We start from the raw sequence: 13,538 nt of genomic DNA, 5'->3' as shown, positions 1-13,538 counted from the left end.
TATCGTATTACATACTAATACTAATTCTTTACAAAATTAATAAAGATTCCACAAACCCCGGGTTCAATAATTCCATGATAATCTATAGAATATACAGAACCACCTATGACATGTATGACCCAGACGTTTTGGGGTCAAAGGGTAAAGCGGTTTTTCTGGAGGAAATGTCTCTCTTTGCAGACTGTACGATGTTCCCCATCATTACATAATAACTGGAAGCAGAAGAACGGGAAAGTACGGACATCTCTTCATTGCGGACTGAGGAGATCCCACAACCTGATGGCCGCATTGTTGAGGTTATTGTTATCATCAATTATTATCACACAATTATTTTGTGCGTGTGGTGCGAGTATATTCTAACCGACGTTGGTAAAGTTGATATAGACATGGTAATAATTATGAAAAAAGGTTTGAACGATAATGTAGCACATCCATAAAACTGTTATTGATAATTCTGTTAAGTTAACAGGCTAAGGATGAGACGTTCTCTCTCGTTTGTCATCTTCTTCTTCACTTAAGTACTTAGATGTCGCCTTTTGCCTTTGCAATTCCCACTGATGAAAGTATTGCAACCATGATTGTGTGTATGTGTCGTTGTGTGTGTGTGAGAGAGAGAGAGAGAGAGAGAGAGAGAGAGAGAGAGAGAGAGAGAGAGAGAGAGAGAGAGAGGCGGATGTGTTTTGGGGCTATGAGGCGACCTTACTCAACACGTTCATACACAATAGATGTGGGAGGGCGCGGCAACATCCAGTCATTTATATATTCATCTACGCACTTCACTTACATACACTAGCGTATGCACACGCATTGCATACACCTACACATTCTCTCTCGACCATCCCCCTGTAATCGCCATTAGTGATCGCTGTTTGTTTCCGTGACGCTCGCATATCAAATACATATTTCTAAAACAATCCATAGCATCACTCCTCTAATACACCTGAAAGTGTTACTGGAAAAAAGAAGAATCTGTACATGAATGTCCTAGCCTATTCATATTGTGGACTGTCTTTCGAGAACACCTGGCGTCATCACTGATTTTCAGTGATCCATTCATAAAAATTTCACTGCTATTTTGCCTTTCACGCCCAACGTAATCGGAGTCGGCAGATAATCGAGACTGGTTATTCTTTGGTGTTGTCGTTTTATATTTTAAACAATTATTTGTATTGATTATATCAGTTGATGGTGGCTATAAATGAAACAAAAAACGAAATGGTTATTCAATGGTGATGTATTTGATACGGGTAATGACAGCTGTGTTTTGGACCTTAAGTGTGTAACGTTTGTGCCTTTTTGGTCAAATCCAATTTTCAAATGACTGAGTGAGTTGTGTTTAACGCCGCTTTTAACAGTATGCCAGTTATATCACAGCGTGTCAACTTAATGTGGGAGGAAAGCCCCAAGTGATGCAGGTCTTAGACGTTTACTACTTCGGTGAATCCCACGAGCATGGGTATGGTGCTGACAAACCTAGAAACATAATCGGGGCGAACCGGGATTCGAACCGACAATCAAAGGTTTCTGGCGTGCCCAAGGGACGCAACTCTGTACAGCGAATTGCGGCGCCTTCGACGACTGGGCAAGCCGTGCCCCTCAATTTTCAAACTATACTTTCTTTTGCCCGGCAGTTTATACCACCTGTTATTGTCTCTGACTTATGTGTGGGGGAAAGGTAACATTTTAGAAGATTAAATTGTTTAAAGCATATTATATGACAGTATACGTATTTTGCTCCCTATAAAACATTAACATTAGTGAGCAATTACGAAACAACCTTTGTACATATGTAAGCTGTGGTGTATTTCCTACAAAGAGAAACTGGAAGCAACTGGTTAATAAAACCATTCATGAATATGAAGAAAATATGTGGCGCAGAAAAGTTTCTGTCGATACAGGTCTTTCACGCTTCATGCTAATACACACAAAGCCTACTCACCATATATTATGGCACTTAGCATATCTGTACCCAGAACAGAGGTCAAGTTAAAAAAAATGTGTTAGAGTTTCATCACGAAACAAAACTTCCAGGCACTGTTTATTGTGTAACAAGCTTGCTCGTGATCATGATAATCACATCATATTACATTGTGAAGCTCTACTGCAGGAAAGAAATGAACTGTTTTCAACTTTAATTGATCTGCTTGATGTTGAAACCTATGTCCATTTGGAATTACAAGATGAAGAAGATGTGTTGTGATTTTTCTTTGGTGCTGATACTCACTTCTCACAATGTATTGATATAGTTACATGGGGATCTGTTATACTGATATTTTCTGCTTATATACTTACACTAAAGCCTTACCTTGAGTATGTCATCTGATCTAACCTTTTGTGCTGTGTGAATGGCATGACACTGGTGCTACTGTCTTGTATTGTATATATGTACAGGTAATATGAGTTTGTGTGAATACTTTTGATTAATTATGTATAATCTTCGGATAAACTTCTGGATGAAATAACGAATCTCTCTCTCTCTCTCTCTCTCTCTCTCTCTCTCTCTCTCTCTCTCTCTCTCTCTCTCTATTATATGACAGTATACGTATTTTGCTCCCTATAAAACAATAATATTAGTGCGCCATTTATAAGTATATAAATCTATTTTTTAATATATTTTTTATATTCACGTCAATGGATACACCATGTTATGATTAAAGGAAGTATTTCATTATATACATATAAATCTTGCTATATACATTATTTAAACATGTTTAATGGTGCACTCGGATCAAAATCAGTCCCCACAATAACATATTACGTCACATTATATGTATATTTGTTCCCGTTGAAAGGCGTTGGCTTAGTTTTAATACCTTCCCTGTACACACCCAACAAGCCGTGGTAAATGTTATTGTTGGTAAACACCGACTGTAAGATCTACACAGTGTAATCATTATCGAACCACGCCAGTCAGTAAAGATTACTAATTCAATAATGTAGACTGCGTTAATCTAAGATCAGCTTGACAGTGAGATCGGGGCTTCCCCAGGGCTTGTCGTGTTCTGATTGTGACGTCATCCCGCAAGCGGCAAGGTGAATGGGATTCTAATAATAGCATCAAACCGGTTACTCGTGAACAGGTTGAAACGGTGGCGCGTTCATCGAGCAGATGGCATAGCTTCGGGAAAGAAATTGACCGACATCCGACAAAACCCAAGAGCTTTCCCACTCGATACAGTTTCAAAATGACCAACCGACAGTTCAGTTTTCTTATTTTCGTCCTGTTTCTTCTCCTTGCGGCCCTGGCACTGACTCTTATCGGAGTGTTGACCGAGTACTGGTATTTTGTTGAAGCCGATTCGAACCTAAACGAGACTATGCAGCGAGAATGGAACTATAATTATGGATTGTGGAAAAAATGCTATCCTGGCATACCCCAAGGTAGGTGTATATGTATATTTACATAGAAAGTGTCACCACTCATGGTCATTTCATTTTGAAAATATTAATAAATGAGGTCATGTGTCGAATATAGGACACTGAGTGTGTTTATGATATGCTTCCGCGACCGGACAAGTCCTATTTTCATAAGATATTCCAGCCTGTGTACCTGTGCATAATCGTCAACATAGGGTCTATTTATGTAACAATACTGGTATAAGAAGTATTTATTCAAATGTGATATCGTTCTACTACACAAAATACCACGTGTTTGACTGACAGTCGTGCATGCCTTCCTTGTACATTTCGGAGTCGCCATGGCAACCAGGTAGATATCAAAGCAATCACAAGGGCGTGATGACATCGCATATTCAACATTTTATGGTGGAGGGTGTGTTACTAGTACTTAAGTAGGGAGTTGATAGATTCTAGTTACGGTGTAGTTGATTGTACGAATAGATATTGATTTGTTTTCGTGGTGTGTGTGTTCTGCTACGCACGTGACCTAATGGTGTGCTTGGACGTGACAATGTTGTAGTATTGGATTTTAAGGTATGACCGCAATCACGGCACGCTGTATGAGTATTGTAAGCAAGGGAGTTTATGATTGTGGGTAATGTCCAGATCAACCTTTAGCCAAAGGAGAAATGTAAATACACAAACACACATTATAATAAAGAACACTGCAGGTATCCATTTATGATAATATTGAAGGCACTGATCCATTAATTTTCGTAACATGCAATAAAACACGAATGGTATGCGTTAAGATGTACACTGGCATGTGAATCAGAGCATAAAGATATCACCCAAAACACGGTAATAAAATGTCAATGTATTGAACACACCTGACATGACATGTCAATGTATTAGTGCAAACATGTCAATGTGTTAGTCAAATCGTATCATTGTAATTAGTCAAACATGCTAATGTATCAGTCAAAAAGTGTCATTGTATTGGACAAAACATGGAAATGTGTTAGCAGTCAAACATAATAATATTGTAGTCAAAATACGTCAATGTATTAGTGAAACAATAATGTATTGGACTACATGTCAATGTATTGGTCACATAATTTATCAGACAAAATATGGCAATGTAGTTGTCAAACAATAATGTATTGGACGAAATATGTCAATGTATTAGCCAAACATAATATTGAATTGGACAAAACATGTTAATGTTGTGGTCAAATAATGTATCCGACAAAACATGTCAATGATTTGGTCACATAATATACTAGACAAAACGTGTCAATGTATTAGACAAACATAATAACGTATTATACCACACATGTCAATGTTTTGGTCACATAACGTATTTGACAAAACATGTTAATGGATAAGAACAAAATAATAATGTATTAAACAAAATATGACAGTGTATTAGTCAAACATAATTGTGTATTAGTGAAAACATCAATGTATAAGTCAAACCATATCAGATTATTAAATTGAAATGACAATGTATCGGACAAAATACATCAATACACTGGTCAAAACATGTAATTTAATAAAACAGTTGAGTTCATATGCAAAACAACATGTCCACGACTTTTGAATTTCATGAGTGAGTGAGTGAGTATAGTTTTACGCCGCTTTTAGCAATATTCCAGCAATATCACGGCGGGGGACACCAGAAATGGGCTTCAAACATTGTACCCATGTCGGGAATCGAACCCGGGTCTTCGGCGTTACAAGCGAACGCTTTAACTACTAGGCTACCCGATCGCCCCTGAATTTCATTAGACACCAAGCCATGTTACACATGTGTACCGGGCACACAGACCCACTAAACTATACAACCTGTCGACACAATGGTAAGTTTTATTATGTTGCACAACATATGCATATGCTACACTCGTGCGTCACGACTTCAGAAACAACCCATTGAAAAGGAAAAGGACAAAAAGTGCCATCGAAACTGCCTCAGTATATATATATCCATGTATAGGATCAGCCGAACGCTTCATCGGTCAGGCATACGTGAAATATGTTGAGGGATATTAGAAGGAGAAATACAATATACATGGTAAATATAAGGATGAGATGCGACTATTGAAGGAAATTAGTAGGCGTTCCGAGCTGATCTTTGAGGCGGATACTGCAACAACCTTGTCATTGATAGTGTCTTTTCTGTTGTGTAACCTGCTTCTCAATCTGTTCCTTCAGTTATACCCTGATGTGTCTGTTGACACAGTTGGAATAAATCACAGTGGTGGTTATACCCCGGAGTTTGCTTTAGGACATTAGAATTTTGTGTTGACATTATTCTGAGCGTCAAGTTCTAAGTTGTAGAAAGGGTTTATAGAAAAAGGCCCTACCACACCTGAGCACGGCCACAAACGCACTGGTCAAAGTTCTTTCGTTTTTTGTTTGTCGCCAACTTTTAATGTAGCTGTTTTAACCTTTTAGTGTGGCCATTTTAAATTTTGTTTATTGTGGTGACAAGGGCATCTTCCCGAGGCAAGAGAGTTAACTGATTATACAAGTCCAGTTTCCAGCCTTGCCGAACTAGGCTGCAATTATGGGGTTTCATTTTGGCTGAACTAACGAGTTTACGCATAATCTAATCAAAATCGCGCAACGAACTGGGCATCCAGTTCGTAAACAACATGGATTTCAACGTGCAGAGGGGGCACGGGTGGCCCAGTCATCTCAGGCGCCGCGATTCGCTGTGCAGAGTTGCGTCCCTTGGGCACGCTAGAAACCTATGATTGTGGGTTCGAATCCCGGTTCACCCCAATTATATTTCTAGGTTTGTCAGCACCATACCCGTGCTCGTGGGTTTCACCGGAGTGATAAACGTCTAAGACCTGCATCACTTCGGGATTTCCTCCCGCATTAAGCTGACACGCCGCGATATGACTGGAATACTGTTAAAAGCGGCGTTGAACCCAAATCACTCACTCACTCACTCAACGTGCAGATTTTTGTTGACAGCAGGATTTGCAAAGCATGTGTACCGCCAACTGGGCGTCGACAAATAAATTCTTTAATGTTTTTGATCAAAGTGCTCACTTGATTTGATGAACATCGCGAGGTAACACTCGTTTTATTACACTATAGATCTTGATTATCAATCAGATTGTCTTGACTGGTCGCCGCCATTTTGTTTGAAGCCAATGCAAGTGAACCGGAATCTGATTGGTCAGTAGGAGGAACATATAAGGGACATAAGTCGTAATAGCCAATGGTGGCGCTACGATCGAGCCTGGAAATTCCAGCCTAGTTCGGCAAGAAAGTAAAGTGGACTTTTAAAGTAAGTTAACTTCCTTGTCTATGGCAGATGTGACTAGGGTGTCTGTGGCCCTTTTGACCTCTTCTTCTTTAGATGTGGGGTGGGGTGGGGGGATGACCTTTGTGTGTGGCCGTTTTGACTTTTAAATGTGTCTGTGTGGACAAGAGTGTCCGTGAGCCCTTTCACCTGTTCCCGTAGAAAGTAGGTTTATATACTTATGGTTGTACTTCATCGTCGCCACCGTGCAAATTATCATAAGTAATCAATCATTTATTTTAAGAAATGAAGTAAAACTCATTTAAAACAATTATCAAACATTTTCACACATTCATTTTCCAAAGACGTTACAGCGGTAGGTCACGTGTGAAATCAACAACCACAGGAAGACATTTCAGTACGCCATGTCAATTTCAGCCTATATAGAATAAACATCCCTTTGTTCGTCGCACTCGTGTGATGTGAACTGAGCAGTGGTATCCTTACAGCGATCTTTATCCTTACGCTAACCACATGTCTCCGTTTACGGGTGTCGCCTGTTCAAGATGACCAGCTTTCTGCTTGTTATTAGTTCAATTTCCTTTGTTGTGAGAAAATCCGGGAATAATGAGCGGGCATTATGGGTAAGTGATAGCGAGGGAGAATACTGGATGTGTGACAAGGGGCGAGACGAGCTTGATGCCCTGGATTGACTGGTGACAGGCTAGGTTCTTCATCACTAGAGAAAAACTAACGAAAGGCTTTGACGACACTGATAACTATTTTCCCATCTTCTACGTTTCTTTGATACGTGGATAGTAACAAGACTATCCCCCGAGGAAGGTCAATGTCCGGCGATTAAGTACTCCTACAGGTTGGGCTGAACGTTGTGAAATGAATGTCAGTGTTTTCCTTATAACGAGGCTGTGGGGTAGCCTAGTGATTAAAGCGTTATCTCATCACGCCGAAGATCCAGTGCTTCCTCTCTCAATTTCTGGTGTCCCCCGCCCTGATATTGCTGGAATATTGCAAAGCGGCGTAAAACCATACTCACTCACTCCTCATCATGATATTACGTTTCATTGAACTATCTGCGATGAATGTCAACATCTCTGGTATTTGTTGAGGGTCACTGTGGTAAATCACAGCCCACTTTATTAATTGAAATGTTAATAAAACCACGAGTAGGGTTACTCACCGTTCTAATATGTTTAGCAATAGGACAGGAATACTGCAACTCGGGTACTAACTCTGGAGTTTGGAGTTTCCCTGTGTAAATTCTCCATTACAAGGTGTCCTCTATACTAACATTTAATCCCAGAAATACCGTTATCCTATTTAAAAAATATTTGTTTGCAAAATATAAAATCAAATCCAAATGGAGCCCAGAACAGTGCTACGTTTCAGGCCTGAAGATCTGTGGTCGCAGTAGGTGAACTTTCTAATCAGCCAATCAGCATCAAGACTTCTTAGCTCTTGGAATACGTGAGCGAAGCATTGTAGCGTATCTGATTACTGTAACTCAAAAAGAAATATTATACCAAATCATTCTACTTTGAGTAGGATTCATTTTGAAATTATTCTCTTGGGTCTGGGAGACAGACGAGGTGTCTTCAGTACCCCATGGTTGTCACGGAAACCGATTAGCGAGGATCGGGTGGCATGTGAGCTCTCTGATTGTGAATCATCGTCAAATCGACCGTAATGCACTGTCATAAATTGTTCATAATCATATAATCCTTAATATTGTTTATTTCTTTGTAATGATTCCTCATGATTGTTGATGTTGGTAAGTTTTCACATAGAGTACACCTTAACACCCATAGGTTAATACGGACATATGTTACTCCGAACGATTCACGGGATACGTCGTCGGGGCTGAAGGGGGTTCACTGTATATAGTCCTCGAAGTGAGTGAGGGAGTTGGAAACGTCGCTTTTAACCGTTTGCAAGTTATATCACGGCGTGTCAGCTTAATGTGGGAGGAAAGCTCGAAGTGAGGCAGGTCTCAGACATTTACCATTTTGATGAAACCCACGAGCACGGGTATGGTGCTGACAGACCCAGAAACATAATCAGGGCGAATCGAGATTCGAACCCACGAACGTCCTCACAGCGAGTTGCGAGTTGGCTACTTGGCTACTTGTGTCCCCGAAATAACAACCAGGTTTGTGCGTCGACCTCAGGACGGCCTTAGCATTCATCTGTTACCACTGACGGGACAGCGAACATGATGATTTATGATACAAGCGACATGTTAATTGACACGTACAGCCATGTATTATTCCACACATGTTGAGAGAAGAACATAAGTGAAACGCTCCCAGCAGGTGTTATAGTAGCGCTGTGCCTTGTGATTTATGTTTGTGTATAAATGTACATGAACCTGACATTTATGTGTTCATCGGTATTCCTTTCTCAGTCTTTTTCTAGTTTGTTGTAAGATTTGGTTGGTTGGTTGTTTAACGCCGCACTCAGTAATATTCCAGCTATATGACGGCGGTCTGTAAATACTCGGGTCTGGACCAGACAATCCAGTAATTGATACCATGAGCATCGATCCACGCAATTGGGATCGATGACATGCATCAACCAAGTCAGCGAGCATGTCTGGCTGATGCATGTCATCGATTCCCCATTGCGTAGATTGATGCTCATGGTGTCAATCACTGGATTGTCTGGTCCAGACTCGATTATTTACTGACTGCCATGATATAGCTGGAATAATGCTGAATGCGTCGTTAAACAACAAACAAACGAACTCTTCTAAACGTGAGTTCGTCATATCTAATTTCTAAACTGAGGCCTCTAACGAGCGAGCCCTCAATACACTCAATCTAACCAGAAGACTTATGAATTAGGTATTTGCTAGAAACAAATGGTTTCCTAAATATTCAAATGCAGGGAAGTCTTTGTGCCACGAGGCATCCCTGGGATGAAGCAATGGCTCGTCACGCCGAACACCCGGGTTCGATTTCCAACATGGGTACAATCTGTGAAGCCCATTTCTGGTGTCTCCATCGTGACATTGCTTGAACTTTGCTAAAAGCGGCGTTAATCCAGACTCACTCAGGCATTCCAAGTTGTATTTGAAACAGTATGCAACAAAGCGAGTTGAGTTCTGATGACATCGCCGTTTGTTTCAATCAGGAAGTGACAGCGTAATTTGATTGGAAGCTATTTTTAGCGTAGTGTCATTCGAACCGTCTTGATGTATGTCGGAGCCAAATGGACCAGCATGGCATATGGACTCCGTAACAAACATTATCTCGAGATATTTGAGCTGCACATATTAACAAAATGCAATTATTTTCTTGAACGTGTTAAACTATCAGTCTTTTGATGGAAACATGCATGGAGTTGACAAATTAAACTCAGTAATTCTTGAAAGCACTCTGCCTCGTAATTCATGCGTATGTTGCCAAGTTATGTCCTTACTTGTTCACTCACACATGATCGCAGCACGGTTACCTGGTTACCTACCGCCGGGGGGGGGGGGGGGGGGGGGGATGTGTTCCCAAAGGCTTTTGTCTAATTGAACTTGTAAACTGGGTACAATGAGGTCAACTTCTTGGAGACCCAGGGTAGGATGTGTTCCCAACTCTGCTTTGCTGGTCGTAAAAACGATTACATAGGAACCCGCAGGGATACCGGGTTTGAATTGACCCCTTGCATCCTATGCTGGATGTAAGAGGCGTTTGTCTGAATAGATCATGACTTGGTTGATAGCGTAACTGGACGGCGTAGATTGTGGGTCGCTCATAATATCAGTCACTGGTTTGTCAGGTCCAGACGTCATCTGGCTGAAATGTTGTTGATGCGTCGTTAACAACTAACACGCTCGCACGTTAACGAACACACAGACGCACGTGAAATACTCGAAATGCCTCCTGAGCGTGGATAGTACATTTATATCGATGGCATACACTTAAGAAAGAATGTATACCTTTAGTAGAATGAACTTTTATCATGATCCGGTATCGTTTGTTGTATCACCGATTGTAATAATATTCTTTTGAATGCAACGAAGAAATATTGAATATCACAGATCAAGCGTGTCTCATGTCTTAAGTGTTAAGTACACTCAGTTATTTTAAACAGATCTATAACGCTATGAGTTGATGACTTATGATGACGCCGTAATTAAGACTTGCTTCTTGAATATGACGTCGGTGGGATTCTTATGTTTTCTCACCAACATAGGTTAAACACCATAGGCTAAACAACAAGTTGGCGACTCGCCAACACTCATTTACTTCCGCATTCCATAAAGGGACATAACTCTCGATTTTATTGCTGCTTACGTACCCGCTATTGCGGATACCTCCCAACAAGAACTATCAGACATGTTTCTGCATTTATGCCAGTTTCAACATTCGACATTCAGAAACTACTGCCGAGCGCATTTATGTTCTAATTGAAATAAACAACCTTTTAGATTCCCAAGGAAAGAGCGTTTGATATGAGATATTGTGGCGTGAACTGCAATACGTTTGAGTGAAATTGACACGTAAAGCTTGGGAGTAAGTTTGAAGGCTTGTAATCTTTAAAAAAAAAGGCAAAGATCGATTGTCTTTACATTTGTCTCCCAGTCAAGGTTCGGTGTATTTATTTTAAATCTGACAGATGAGAGTCGCTGAGCCTACTAAAGTCAAAGATTTGCCACTAATCGATATTTATTTGGCCGACGTTCTTGATATGCAACACTGTGAGAGTATGCTACGTACAAGAGTACAACAAAGGCTATTGGAATAAAGGGTTCCATTTCAATCAAATAAGCGTGTCTGTGTGAAGGTGATACATACATGTTTATATGTTTGTCAACTTGTTTGATCGTAAAATAAAAACGCATTGATTTGTTTTTTTTTATAATCCTGTGAGATGTTGGATGATGTAGTTTGACGATGCGTTGCGCCATTCTCATAATAGGAGACTCGTTTGAGGATCGGTGGCCGCAGTGAATCCTTAATTCGTATAGAGTCACTTCTGGCAGCATAGGGGGGTGGGGTAGTCTAGAGGTTAAAGCTTTCGCTCGTTACCCCGAAGAGCTGGGTTCGGCCCCCACATATGTACAATATGTGAAGCTTATTTGTTATGTATCCGTAGTAATAATCCTTGAATATTGCTACTAGTGACGTAAACCCATACTAAACCACGCATTCCGGCACCACCCACTGTCTTGCAGACCTTGCATTCCGAAAACTGATTGAAAAATAACCTGGAGAGACTGCTGTCTGATGTTCTGAATTCACCGAGGTTGAAGGGTGGGTGTTGCGTCTTGAGGCCAACTGTCATCTGTTTGAATAATATCCCGGTATACCGAAGGAAGGGTCATGATGCCTTTGAGCGACCAACATCTTCCCGAGGCAAGGGAGTTAACTGACTTTAAAAGTCCATTTTCCACCCTTGCCGAAGTAGGGTGGTATTATGGAGTTACATTTTGGCTGGACTGACGAGTCTATGCATAGTCATAAATCGCGAACCGAAATCGAAATCCGGTTCGTAAACTGTTATGCAGATTTCGGTCGATTGCAGGATTTGCAAAGCATGTGCACCGCCAACTCGTTGTCAACAGATATTTTTCTAATCTGTTCAAGTTTTTAACAAGGTGCTCACATGATTTGATGCACTTCGCGATGTAAGACCCGTTTTATCATAATATAGATCTTGATTGTCGATCAGATCGTCTTATCTTGTCGCCGCCATTTTGTTTGAAACAAATGCAAGTCACACGAGAGGTGGAATGCAATTGGTCCATAGGAAAGGCATAGAAGAGACATGACTCTAACAGCCACTGGTGGCGCTACGATCGAGCCCAGGAATTCCAGCCTTGTTCGGCAAGTGTGGAAACTGGACTTTTAAAGTCAGTTAACTCTCGGGAAGATGAGCGACCAACTGCCATCTGGTTGACTGTATGTCCTAGTAGCCACGATAGAGCAGATCATTGTGCCGACGGTCTTCCCTATTAAAGGAATCTATCCACGTCGCGATGATTTAACGGCTATATAGGCATTCTGACAGAAGCATGGAAATAGAACACCAAGTCAATATGTATTTTCTTCAGCCAACCTGCCCTAAATTCTTTTCAATTTTGCTCAAGGTTTGATAAAGCCTTTCCTTAACACACCCTGTTTTACCCGCCGCGATATTGCTTGAGAATTGTTAAAGACGTCGTAAAACTATACTCACTCACACTCTATATTACACATTACACAAACCTTAAGGGAGAAAACCACGATATACTTGGCTAATTATTTGCCTTGCACTAAAATATCAACAGTCCTATTTATGTAAAATGCACAAATTCTTTGAAATGTATCCTAACGTCATCAACGGTCGATTCATCATTCTTTTATAAAATTATGTAAAACTTCACATTCTAAATCATATTTCCCCTAACGAAAATCAATACCAAATCTCAATTCGTCTTTTTTGCGTACTTTATCTAAAAATCTGCAATTTATAAATAAGCAGAGCATATTCTTCCTACATAATAGCCTCGTTTTCGGCCAAATCTCGTCCATGTGACAAGTCACGGGAGATTTCACTGCTAACTTCAATTTACTCGCAGAGTAACTGGTCAAATTTATTTTGGCGTCGACCTCTTCCGTTACATCCCAAGAGAACATTGATGATCGATTTTACACGAAAAATGATGTATTCTGAAATGTAATTTCAGCACAGTGGGAGCTCGCCGTCTCCGTGGGGGGTTGTGTCTCATCTCTTGGACTGACTTAAAGTAGGACCGACCTCGCTCAGACGTCTTCGTATCACATCTAGTTCAGAGAAATCCTTGCTTGGCGTTTTTGGAATGGTTCATTATTCTACACTGCAATTGCAATGGGACACGTGGTACTGTGACGGTAGCAGTATGCTTGTCACTTCGTCAGTTTTCGTAGTGGTTCATTTGAGGTTTAACCTATCCAGTTATCTCCCTTTG

At 40.6% G+C, this 13,538-nt stretch overlaps 1 protein-coding gene across 1 annotated transcript in view; it reads left to right on the top strand.

The window, feature by feature from the left end:
* The first annotated feature begins 2,895 nt into the window (after positions 1 to 2,895).
* Positions 2,896 to 13,538, top strand: part of LOC139469605 (uncharacterized) — a 33,605-nt gene continuing 22,962 nt past the window's right edge. Inside the window, exon 1 of the mRNA XM_071251816.1 lies at positions 2,896 to 3,381. Coding sequence (XP_071107917.1) covers positions 3,186 to 3,381 — 196 coding nt within the window. The 5' untranslated portion in view covers positions 2,896 to 3,185. The remainder of the gene's footprint in view (positions 3,382 to 13,538) is intronic.

This window comes from Haliotis cracherodii, unplaced genomic scaffold, assembly GCF_022045235.1.
Source record: "Haliotis cracherodii isolate W230 unplaced genomic scaffold, xgHalCrac1.p SCAF_2, whole genome shotgun sequence".
Lineage (NCBI taxonomy): Eukaryota > Metazoa > Mollusca > Gastropoda > Lepetellida > Haliotidae > Haliotis > Haliotis cracherodii.
Note: the sequence above shows the minus strand (reverse complement) of the source record. Positions and strands in the feature narration are given on the sequence as shown.